General features: G+C 34.7%; 1 protein-coding gene across 1 annotated transcript; it reads right to left on the bottom strand.

Annotated features, from left to right (window-relative positions):
• Nucleotides 1-4,128: 4,128 nt before the first annotated feature.
• CngB (Cyclic nucleotide-gated ion channel subunit B) lies at nucleotides 4,129-11,760 on the bottom strand. Its single transcript, XM_075297571.1, has 6 exons — nucleotides 11,382-11,760; nucleotides 7,132-8,868; nucleotides 6,921-7,070; nucleotides 5,641-5,725; nucleotides 5,486-5,575; nucleotides 4,129-5,422 (listed from the first exon to the last, which is right to left on the bottom strand). The coding sequence occupies exons 1-6, from the start codon at nucleotides 11,412-11,414 to the stop codon at nucleotides 4,260-4,262; spliced, it is 3,258 nt and encodes a 1,085-aa protein (XP_075153686.1). The 5' UTR covers nucleotides 11,415-11,760; the 3' UTR covers nucleotides 4,129-4,259.
• Nucleotides 11,761-12,168: the final 408 nt, after the last annotated feature.

Raw genomic sequence — 12,168 nt, 5'->3', positions numbered from 1 at the left:
TCGTCATATTTCTGTAAACCGGCATTCCAATAGACTGGTAGACTAAGTAAACCATAATAAACAATGGATCATTTTACTTTATATAACCTTTTGAATCTTTTGTAATTGCCCAACAAAAAAAGCGTCGCCAAAAAAGTAATGAAAATGTTCTTTTTGGTTCCGGAAGTGGTGCAAAATTGACGCAGAAGCGATGAATTTAACATGGGCTTGTCATAGGACGGAAGTTCTCCATTTCAACATCCGTGGCACTGAATTTGCGTCACTTCTTTAGGTGTGATCCGAATTCAATGTTTTGGATGTAAATTAAATAATTTTGTGATATTGTGGCAAATAAATAATTTTTATAATTTTTAATGGATTTTAATGCTTGTCGGAAACGTTTGACCTCAAATATTTTCAAAAAAACATTTTATGAATTCTTACTCTGTTTTTAACCTATTTGAAACAAAAAAAGTTAAAATTGCCCATTAAAAGTATGAACAAACCAAGTTATAAAAAATTGAATTAAAAGAACTTCCTGGTTAGTTAAAATAAAGAACATCAATGGGAGTGCATCTTCAGGAAGCGCTTTTAAAGTTGTGCCTTTGGAAGAACTTCCAAATTTTTTTGTTGGGATGGGCTTGTCATAGGACGGAAGTCCTCCATTTCAACAGACGTTGCACTGAATTTGCATCACTTCTTTAGGTGTAATCTGAATTCAGTGTTTTGGATGTAAATTAAAAAATTCTGTTATATTTTGTCAAATAAATAATTTTTATAATTTTTAATGGATTCTAACGTTTGTTGGAAACGCTTGACCTCAAATATTTTCAAAAATTCACAATTTTTTCAGATTGAATTTAGCAGTTTTTTCGACAAAATTTAAATGATTTGTACCATTTTATGAATTCTTACTCTGTTTTTAACCTATTTGAAACAAAAAAAGTTAAAATTACCCATTAAAAGTATGAACAAATCAAGTTATAAAAGATTGAATTAAAAGAACTTCCTGGGTAGTTAAAATAAAGAACATCAATGGGAGTGCATCTTCTGGAAGTGCTTTTAAAGTTGTGCCTCTGGAAGAACTTCCAAATTTTTTTACTGGGTGTATAATATCAAAATATTTTCTTAATTATTGCAACTTTTATTATGATAGTTACTTTAACTTCAAATATAGAAAGTGTATTCCTTCTGCACTGAAAAAAAAGCATGTTCGGTTTCAAAGATTTTGTCTTTACTCTAAAAATTTTGGTATTGATTCCGAGCCAAAGAAGCGGAGAATACAAGTAAGGGCACTTTTAAGACACAATTCTCTTTTAAATTTGGGTTTTGTGTACTTGCTTCTGGGAATCAAATTTTAGTTTTTCGTTTTTTCAGCTTTTTTTCTTCATATGCTATCAAAGTCCTTTAAAAAGGAGTTAACGACAACTTTATTTTTCCTATATTTGAACGATTTTTTGCTTTGTAGTCAAGATGCAAAAAGACAACAAACTTAAAGACAAAGGACATTGTATAAAGACAATTTCATTAATTTTAAAGAATTTTTCTAAATTATTAAAGTCAACTTGACCTTAGCCCAACAATCTTTTCTTTCATGTTATGATATCCATTTTTAAATGAAATCAACTAATTATAAGGACAATACGACTTCATTGAAAAGTTTATCGACTTTTGAGGAAGGAAAAAAACTTTATATTAGAGAAATGTGTCTTCTATGCTAAGCAAAATTTGTATTCGTATTTTAAAGACATGAAATCTTTGAACTCACGACAATATTTTTTTCAGTGTGGGAATATTGACCGAACATGAGCATATAGGTTAGGTGGCAGCCAAATGTATCAGGCTCACTTAGACTATTCAGTCCATTGTGATACCACATTGGTGAACTTCTCTCTTATCACTGGGTGCTGTCCGATTCTATGTTAAGCTCAATGACAAGGGACCTCCTTTTTATAGCCGTGTCCGAACGGCGTTCCACATTGCAGTGAAACATCAACATATAGTGACTCTGTTTTATGATGGCGACATCGAAATAAGTTTCTTTCATTTCCATACAATTTTTAATGCTACACGGATGAAAAAGACTGTTTTTCATATGTTTGGCTATAAACATTATATGTTTGGAACACAAATTTTTAAACACAATATTTTTGAGTGCAAGCATATAATGTTCATAAACTAGCATAACATGTTTGGGACATATATGTTAATATGTTAGAACATATTATGTTTGGGACATAAAATGTTTGTAAATATAATATGCTTGGATGCAAACATATATTAATTTAGTAATAGCCTATAAACATATATGTGTTTAGTAGCTTGGAGCGCTATTTAACAGGGAGCGATATTGAATTAAGTTGGTGGTTGTTGCTTGTTATTACAAAATTAACATTTTATTTTTCCTTGGGCAATTGATCAGCTACTTCTTTGATCCTTACAAACTGTGTGGTCCGCTGTTCGAATCCCCGTCCGGCAAAGTTAAATTAAAATAAAAAAATCATAAAATTGAATAATTTCTTCTACAATGTTTGTATTACAGAAAAAGGTGCTAAGAACTAAAAAATCTCGTGGAAGTGAGAAAGATGTGAGGGAATATACAATTAGGCAGAAACAAAATTTTGAGCATTCAGGTCGAAAACCTATGTTGTTAGCACCTATATTACCTGTTTATTTTCATAATTCATTATGACTGTAAATATATAAATAAATAAATAAAATTTTGAGCACAATATTGTTTGGGAGATTTTTTTTAAGCATATAATATTTTTGGGTGCAAAATGCTTCCAAACATATTATATGTTCACATAATAACATATTGTTTTTTGGAAGACAACATTATTGAATTTAGATGCAAAAATACAAAATGTTTGGAACTTAGACTACCCAAACATATATTGTTTAGACCAATATGCTTTCAAACATATTATATATTGGAAGAGATCAAACATATAAATGTTTGGGCAATACCCAAAAATGTATATGCGTGAAGCAAAATATGTTTGGGAGTATATGTTACAGAAGCGATTTTTTGTGAGGGTGTACAGAAAAATCCCACTGTATCGCAAGAAAAAAAGCTTTTTGTATTTTGTTATTACAAAATATTTCTTATTCTAGTATAATATACATAGTTAATTGCCCAGACAGCACCTTATAACCGTACCTTAGGCGATTTTTAAAAATATACCACATCGAAGCAAGTTTTCCTATGACCGGGATCCCGGGAAATTGGAAAAAAATTCCCGATTTCCCGGGAATGGAAAAAGTCCGGGAAAAAGAAACCCTAGTTAAAGGTAAATTGTTTTTGTTGTTAAATACCATTTGAGAAATTTATAACATAATAGATAGTTTTAAATATAGGACAAAAAGGCATGTACCCAAGCAAGTTGCATGTCGCACGTCGAAAAAAGTGCCTTCGAAAATAAAGAAACCAGCATTACTGAGGTGGGATAACCCACTGCTGAAAAACTTTTTGGTGTTTGGTCGAAACTGGATTTGAACCCAGGACCCTGTGTATGCAAGGCGGGCATGCTAACCATTGCACCATGGTGCTCCATAAACTAGTATTACATGTTTTGGACATATATGTAAATATGTTAGAACATATTATGTTTGACACATTGCATTTTCTTCAATCTCTCTGGATGAAAACATATATTAATTTAGAAATTTCGTATAAACATATGTATGTTTAGATTCGTCAGAGAGAGAGAGAGAGAGAGAAAGAGAGCACAATAAAGAAAGGAGAGAAAGATAAAGGTGGCGAAGGGACTGGGTAAAAGTTTATGATTGGCCATCGACTATTTTGCTTTGGGGTGCATAACTCAAATAAATTACATTATTATTTGTATTCCAAAACAATTATATTTCGGACATTTTGCTTGGGAGTATATGTTAAAGAGGCTGGCATTGTGGATTGTGCAGACAAAACACGAATCTACCAAATTCTATACAGCTCTATTACTGACATCGCTAAATCGCCTTAGAGAATATATATACTTCATATATAGGCGGAAATGAATATTTCGATGTCATATGGGTACAGAAAAATAGGTTTAAAGTTATGGGTTAGACACACACAGATTAAAAAAAAAAAACACAAATAAAAGGGACTATAAAGGAACAAATACGAGTAGAAGGAACTAAATCTTTTTTTTTGTTTAAAACATCAAAAGCACATTTATTTCAAATACTTTTGTAAATATAATTACAACAATTGCTATGTTAACAAATAACATAAAATCACCAATAAATTTTCTAAACGATTTCTATCGGAAAATCTATTTTCCATACTCTTCAATATCTTCAACTCGCACAGAATCAGTACTCGACGTTGATATTATCAAAGCTTTCTCCGAGTCGGTTAAATTGATAAACTGATGTTTGCTCTCCAATTCTCTTTGAATCGAAGACAACAGGTCTGGCGAGTAGGCCCTGGAATCTCGATGTATCATGAAGCTATCTCTGGCTTTTATGCGATGATGGGTCTCATGGATTTCTTCCACTTCGCGATCTTCTATGGTTTCCATTTTCACTGATTGCCGCGTTTTACGTATACGTTTGGAGCCACGACAGAGTAAGAGGACAGCTGGGGATTCATAAGGCAATGCTTGTATGACCGTCTGTAAAAGTTTGGGTGGATTTTCAGGAGTTTTGGGATTTCCGATGACAACATCGGCTTGTTCTGCACTGCGAGCCCGTTCCTCCTTTTCGCGTGCGGCATTCTTACGCATTAAGGCTCGTGCTCTCTTCTTGAGAATAGCCTGGGCATTAGGGTAATATGCAATCACCTCATTTAAATCCGATTTCGATAGAACAAAGAGGTTCGCATAGCCCTTGGAGCGTACATCAGCTGTGCGGCGATCAGCTCCATTGATGCCCAACAAACTAATTTCACCAAATACCGAACCTTCATAGAGAGTGGCCAATACGGTGTCACTATTGGGACCACCCATCACTTGTACTTGGCCTAGTTTTATGATGTACATCTCCCTACCCACTTCTCCCTTGCGGCAAACATAGTCACCGGGCAAAAATGTGACCGCTCGCAGTTTCAGGACCAGATCACGCAATAGAGCTTCTTCGCAGTCGGCAAACAGTTGGACTTTTGACAGAGTTTGTATATGAACAGATATGGCTATATCTGTTTTCAGATTAATCGGCAAGGAATCCAGAATGTTTGATTCGTCTAAGGTGCGTTGTTGGTCCCACGTGAATTTAAACCACATTTTTACTCTTTTCTGCACCTCTTTGGGTAAATTCAGACGTCTCATATATTCTAAAGTTTCATCTTCTAGTTGACGATATTCGTTTTTGGTCCTGGTAGCAGTTGAAATTATGTCACGTATCTGACCGATCAGCAAGGCAAACACAAAGACGCCCATTAGCCATGCCGCAGTCATGAACAGATATTCTCCCTCCAGTTCTGGTTTTGGATTTTTACCTATATTACATGGAAGAGAGAGGCTATTAACATTGGCATTTAATCGTAAATAGCATTCCTCACCTATTGACGTTGCTGTCTTTGTTGCGAATGCAAAGCATCGAACATATGGATGACCTTTGCCGTTGAAAACCCAACGATTCGTTCCAAGTCCTTGGGGGTTACAAATTATGTATTAGCATATCTATTTGGAACCTGAAGTGCTTCGAAAATCTTACCTTCATAAACACTGTATGCATAGTAGAATGTTGCCGTTAGATGGATCATGTATAGCATATAGAGTAAGGTCTTTGCTATGCGGACCTATGAAACAAAAAAACCGAAAAATGAAATTCTACAGTATTTCATGTTAGTTAGCATAAAAATTTCGACCTATTGCAACTTGTGACAACTTGCGTTGTGTTTTACTTTTAAAATGCTAGAAAATTTGATTTAGGTGTATAAGGTTTCGGTTAACATAAAATACAGGGTTTGAAAAAAAAAAAATATAATGGATAACAATTAACAGTGTGTAAAGATAGATAGATGATAGAAAAATGTAACTAAAATTAAAAAAAGAATATATAATTGCATTATAAAACAAGTGAGTAAATTAGAAAATCGGGCGGGGGCCGACTATATCATACCCTAAGTCACCCGTTAAATTTTTGGTGTATAAATAGGTTTGGGAGATATGGTTAATACATAAGAGCATTATAGCCAAACTTCGGAAAAATCGGGCGATACATATATATGGGAGTTATATCCAAATCTGAACCGATTTGGTGGATATTTTACAGGTTTGGTTGATATTACAAAATATTAACTTGTGCTAAATTTGACTAAGATCGGACATTATGGTCAAAATTAAGGTTATTATGGCAACATTTTTTGAAAATCCGGCGATACATATATATGAGAACAACATCTAAATCTGAACCGATTTGGATGATACTCTGCAGCTATTGTAAGTACAATATATTATTAGATTCCGCCGACCTTTAGTAAGATTGGTTAATAATTAAGGATTTTATGGCGAAATTTTGGAAAATTGGGAGATACCTCATTTAGATAAAGCTCCAATTCTATATCTGATCTGTTAGGCACATGTTTTGGCAGATCAAAGTTGTTATAGCCTGACCACTATGTGGTTTAGGGTATAAACATTGTTCGATGTGGGAGTATGGTTGCCCCAGTTGATCGAATTCTCCCAAAAATGGTCGATTTTTTACTGTTTGGTAGCATAGTAGAATTCTTTATGTTTTGGTAGTTTTTGCAAAATATTCCTCTCCAACTAAGAGGTACTTCAAGTTTCTATAGAAATAAAATTAAAAATATAGAAAAAAAACAATAATATTTTGACAAAAAGTTCTGTAATAATTTTGAAAACATTTTAAGTTTTAAGGTAATTTGCCGTCTTTCTAGTCGTGTCTATTACGTAAATGCATAATGGAGAAAACATTGAAGTATGTAACGCTGTTGCAAGGGTGATATTATCTTGCCTACGAAAAATACTTACGATATGGGGCGATGAGATGACACGATCCAAAAGCTTAAAGAATTCCCAGAAACTTTGAATTTTTAAAAATCTGGGAAATCGCAAATATACTGCCTTCGTCCCGTATTTAAAGTACAGCAATTCCAAAGGTAGTAAGGCCAAGAGATCCAACTGGGAAGGAGTAGAAGACAAAGGTGAAACAAAAAAAAAATGGAGACTTTAATCAACTCACCTTAAATTGCAATTTCCTCATATAGTTCTTCCTTGTTAGATTTTTATCTTTTACCCAAAAACCCTCAAAGAGATACATAATGCGATGCTTAAAGAACACAACGTCCACCAGGTAAACTATGTCCGCACAGAAATCCATTATGAGCCAGGTGTTTGTATTTTCAGGAGTTTGGAAGGGGAATGTCGAACGCAAAGGTATGACCCAGGCATTGTAGAGGAATGAAATGGATACCACACATAGCCAGGAAATGTACAGTGTTCCCTGCGGGTCCAAGGTTTTCTGGTCATCGGTACTGCAGAGGCTCGAACAGAGCCACACGTTGGAGCGAGGAGTATCGGCTACGAAGAGGGGTTTCTTATTGGGTGTTTGTTGGGGTGTTGCACGCGGTTTTGCTGGTGAATTTGCGCCTTTGTTCATCAACGCATTGTTTGCCTTTAGTGGTGGAGGTGGTGGAGAAGGGGAGGACGCTGTGCTACTGGGTGTTGGAGGCATTTCAAGGCGCGTCTTCATTTTATTGGCTCTTGCTGTAAAGCGACGCACCAAATGCCGCACTTGGTCCCTGAGGAATTGTTGACCCTCAGAGTCCAAACTGTCTGCGCTGGAGAGACGATTGATTATGACATGTGTTGGAATTTCTGCATCCATGCCATGTACCTCACTGTCCATCAATGCACCTAAATTCTGTTCCTCATTAGGCAACTCTGGCAGTTCGTCGTAACATATCTGCACATCTTGTTCATCTTCATCGACCAATGGCTGACTGTTGGAGCCAAAACTTTCAGTTTGGGGAGAGTTGTGAACTCCGGAATCCCCAGGATCCAAGAGAACTTTACCCGTCGCCTTGGTTATGGCTTCACTGAGAGGTTGCATCTCAAACGATTCCTCTGTAGAGTGAGGTTTTTCTGGTATTTGTCCAGGTAGAGGACAAGGCACAGTACTAATACCTGATGTCCGCCTAGATTGAGTAATCGGTGGAGAAATCGCTGGTGCTGCACTCAACACCTTCCTTACACTCTCGGGACTGACTAAAGGCTTTTCATTTTCGTATTTTAGGATGTGCTTGACCAATGCATGCGTACTCTGTACATTGCAGGTGGCATTTTCAGCTTCCAAACAACCGATTTTCCCATTGCGAAAATACAAACGTGAGTTAAAGAATCTCGGAGAGGTGCACTTCTTTTTTCGATTGCGAAATGAATTGATTTTATAGGTTACTGATTTGCTGGAGTTCCTACGGGATCGATTGATGGGCGAAGGAGTTTTGTTCTCTTTGTTGGGACTTCCCTGAGCCTTGGCCCGTTTTCTCTTCAATTCCAATTCGATCTCAGCTTCCATTTCACGTTCCTTCTTGAGTACTTGTTCAGTTACCGTGAGGAAATCCTCAATTTCCTTTATGTCCTTGGATATCTCCTCCAGACTCCGTCGCACAGTGGCCTCTTTTTGGCTGGGCGATGAGTAACGCAAATCGTAGTTGCTTCCAGCACTTGGTGGTTTGGTGGTATTGATAACATTTTGCATGAATGCATGGTGCTCCAGGGTGTCACAGAACAAGGGTGACTTTGGACGAGTGTGGCTAGAGTGATGGTGTTGAGGGCGAGGATGGCGTGTGGGCGGTGACGTCATTCGTTTCGGCTGCGACCCAAGTTGCATGCTAAAGTCCTCGTAGGGAAAATTTTCCAATATATTTGGTGAAGATTTTAGCAAAAGCTGCGTCTCATTACTGCCAGCATTGACCGGCTATGAAGAAGTTAGAGTGGAAAGAAGAATTGAAGGCACATTAATGCCCTATTCCTGTATATCGAACGAAAACCAGTTCGAAAGAAAGGCAGTCACTCGAATTCGAATGAATTTGGGTTTTTCTATTTTTGAAAGTTCGATTCGTTTGTACGAGAATACATTGATTATTAAAAATGAGTATTTTTAAATTTTTGGCCTGAGAATTCATTGAAATGTTAACAAAGCTTTTACTTTTTTCTTGACACTTATTGTATATGTTCGTTTATTACTCGACAACAAAATATGAAGTGACTTGCCTTTCGAAATAAAAGAACAAAAATCAATTTTCTTTCGTTTGGAATACGAAAGAAAGCTTTCGTTCGATATACAGGAACAGGCCATAATACTTGAAACACCTCAAATTGTTAATAGAACCTTTAGCAATGGCATTTAGCAAACTACTAAAAGCTTCAACAAACTTCTCTGTCGAAAAAAGCGGGTGGTCACTAACTGGCCAACTCGGTTGTTGTGTTTAATTTGTTTTCCAGTTGTATGTTCGCTGTTTGACAATGGGACAGTCGTGTCATGAATACCAATATCATCGATGCTAGGTGGTTTACTTGGATTAGTTTTTTTTACTAGGGATGCCAATTGGCAGTAAGTTTTTTTGGTTGTGGAGATTATAAGAAAAGTAAATTACAAAGAAAACAAGAACATTTTTCTGGTTTCAAATTTTGTTTAAGATGAAATAATAATATGACAGATTTAGATATGGACACTTTAAAAAATGGACAACTTTGGTGAGACGTTTGCTATATAACCACTTTGAAATTAACCTCTCATAAGTGGACACGAGAAAAAATTTCTGATTCAATCACGTAATTAATTGATCCAATTAATTTTTTAATTGAAATGTCTTCAATCACGAAAATGATAGTATAAATTACAGTTTTAATTGGAAAATAAAAAATACTTGATTAAAAAATTAATTAATTTCATCAGCAAATTTCAATTAATTTTTTTTTAAATTGATGTTGAATACAAAACTCAATTAATTTGTTCATTAAAAATGTAACGATTTTCAATTCCTTTCTGAACTGGCTTGTGTTTTTTAGTTTGATAAAAAAATTGATTGTTTGAAATAAATTTTTAGTTAAAATTAAAAAAGAATAGATCACTTTTTTAAGTGACTTAGTCTTCCGAGCTTGATTAAAAAGTAAATTGTACCAATGAATTTATTAATTAAAAAAAAATCCAACTTCAAATAACTTTTTAATTGGAAATATTTTGGATGATATTTTATTCTGTGTGGACACCTTCCAAATGTGGACAAAATGTAGGTGACTGCGCGCGTCTACCTCTGCGAGGTTTCACTGTATATGGATATGATGGGGGATTTCGGTGAGTGAGCTATGTCCACCGGCCATCCCTAGTTGGCCTTACTTGCATCGAGTGCGGGGAAAATAGAGTGACCAAAAGAAAACCAAGACATTATGTCCCTGCACGGACGTAAAATACTTTTTTTCATATGTTTGGGTTTAAAAATTATAAGTTTGGCACTCAAATTTTTTAATACATTACTTTTAAGTGCAAGCATATAATGTTCACAAACTAACATCAGTTGTTTTTGACATATATGTTAATATGTTAGAACATATTATGTTTGGAACACAACATTTTTGTAAATAATATGTTTGGATGCAAACATATATTAATTTATAAATAGCCTATAAACATATATGTGTTTACAAAGAGACACCTAGAGAGTATGTTGTAAGCAAAAGAATGGAAGTAACCAATTGGCGCCTTCAAAATATACAAAGACAATTTCATTAAAATGTTTTAAACAAAATGTGTTTCGGGCTCATTTTTTAAACACAATATATTTAAGTGCAAACATGCAATGTTCCTAAACTAACACTAAATGTTTGGGACATATATGTTAATATGTTAGAATATATTATGTTTGGGGCATGAATGTTTTATAAAAATAATATGTGTGAATGTAAACATATATAAATTTACAAATTTCGAGTAAACATGTATATGTTGTGATATTTTATTCAGAGAGCGACAGAGAGAGAGAGAGAGAGTATAGAGAAAGAAATAGAGATGGAAACCGGGAGAGAAAGAAATAGAGATGGAAACGATTTCGTACTCCGGTACGAAATCGTAGATAAACAAAATTTCCCCCTTCTTATCAAGAATTTTCTTTATAGGCAAATAAACTCGAATTTATAACAAGTGACATCATGATTGCTCCTAATCGCTTTTCTTTGCTTTTAAAGAATAGTTTAATATCAAAACTAAACTCCGTTTGTCTAATATTTCGTTTATCAGAAAGGAAAACTCCTCTTTCACTAGAGCTCATAACTAAGATACTTCCAGGCAAGATGTCTTCCCGAGATTTTGTTTAGGGTGTAATATGCGGCATTTAGGTGTTCATTACTTCAGCCAATATGAAGGCCAGTTCAGAGAAAAATGGGACAGAAAAGGCATAATAATACTTGAAAAACAAAAATAAAATCACTCACCTTACGAAGACGACCCATATTTTCCATATTCATAGTAGGACTCCTCTACATTTGTTCACAAAATATGCACGTTTAATGGAAAACACCAAACAAGTTTCACAAAATGCATTGAAACTTGCGAATGCGTTAACATATGTTCTGTAGTGTAAATTTATTGGCTTATAGTCGACATTTAGATACAGAATTTAATTGAAATGACTGAAATTCGTTTACGTTTTATAGGAAAGAAAAGTTAGCAATATATCTTTTTAATAAATTGTTGATATATTTTGTCAACGTTAGAAAGTGTCTTTTTTTGTATTTAAAAAAAATATTATTTTTTTCTTTTCAGATGTTATACACACACAATAGTCAGACCGAGAGGAAAATGTGGAAAATGTATTTCTTTGTTATCTCTTGAATGATTTAACTGCGAATAAGTTCGCTTTTTCATCTTTTCCGATGTGTAGCAATGTGTGTCCAAAATCCCCAACTCAACTCCCAGTTTCAATTCAAGGCAATTGCGCATGTTCCGCCAACAATCGCTTTGTTATATCTAATGGTTTTGTTTTGTTCGATTCATTCTAAATAGACAACCTGTTGCTGTTTGTTTTGACCAAATTCGTGGCATGAAAACAAATCAAGACAAGAAACGTACTAGGCCTAAAGCTTTACGGCGAAGAGAAGCAAACTTTTATCTGAAAGCTTTTTACTTTATTAAAGAAAACAATTTAAGCATAAAGGTGGGTATTAAGTTCGAGTTTAGCCGCTAAAGTGAAATCTAAATCATTTAAAAAAGGCATAAAAT

The sequence above is a fragment of the Haematobia irritans genome, chromosome 1 (assembly GCF_050003625.1).
Source record: "Haematobia irritans isolate KBUSLIRL chromosome 1, ASM5000362v1, whole genome shotgun sequence".
In the NCBI taxonomy this organism is placed as follows: domain Eukaryota; kingdom Metazoa; phylum Arthropoda; class Insecta; order Diptera; family Muscidae; genus Haematobia; species Haematobia irritans.
This window is presented reverse-complemented; position numbering and strand designations above follow the sequence as displayed.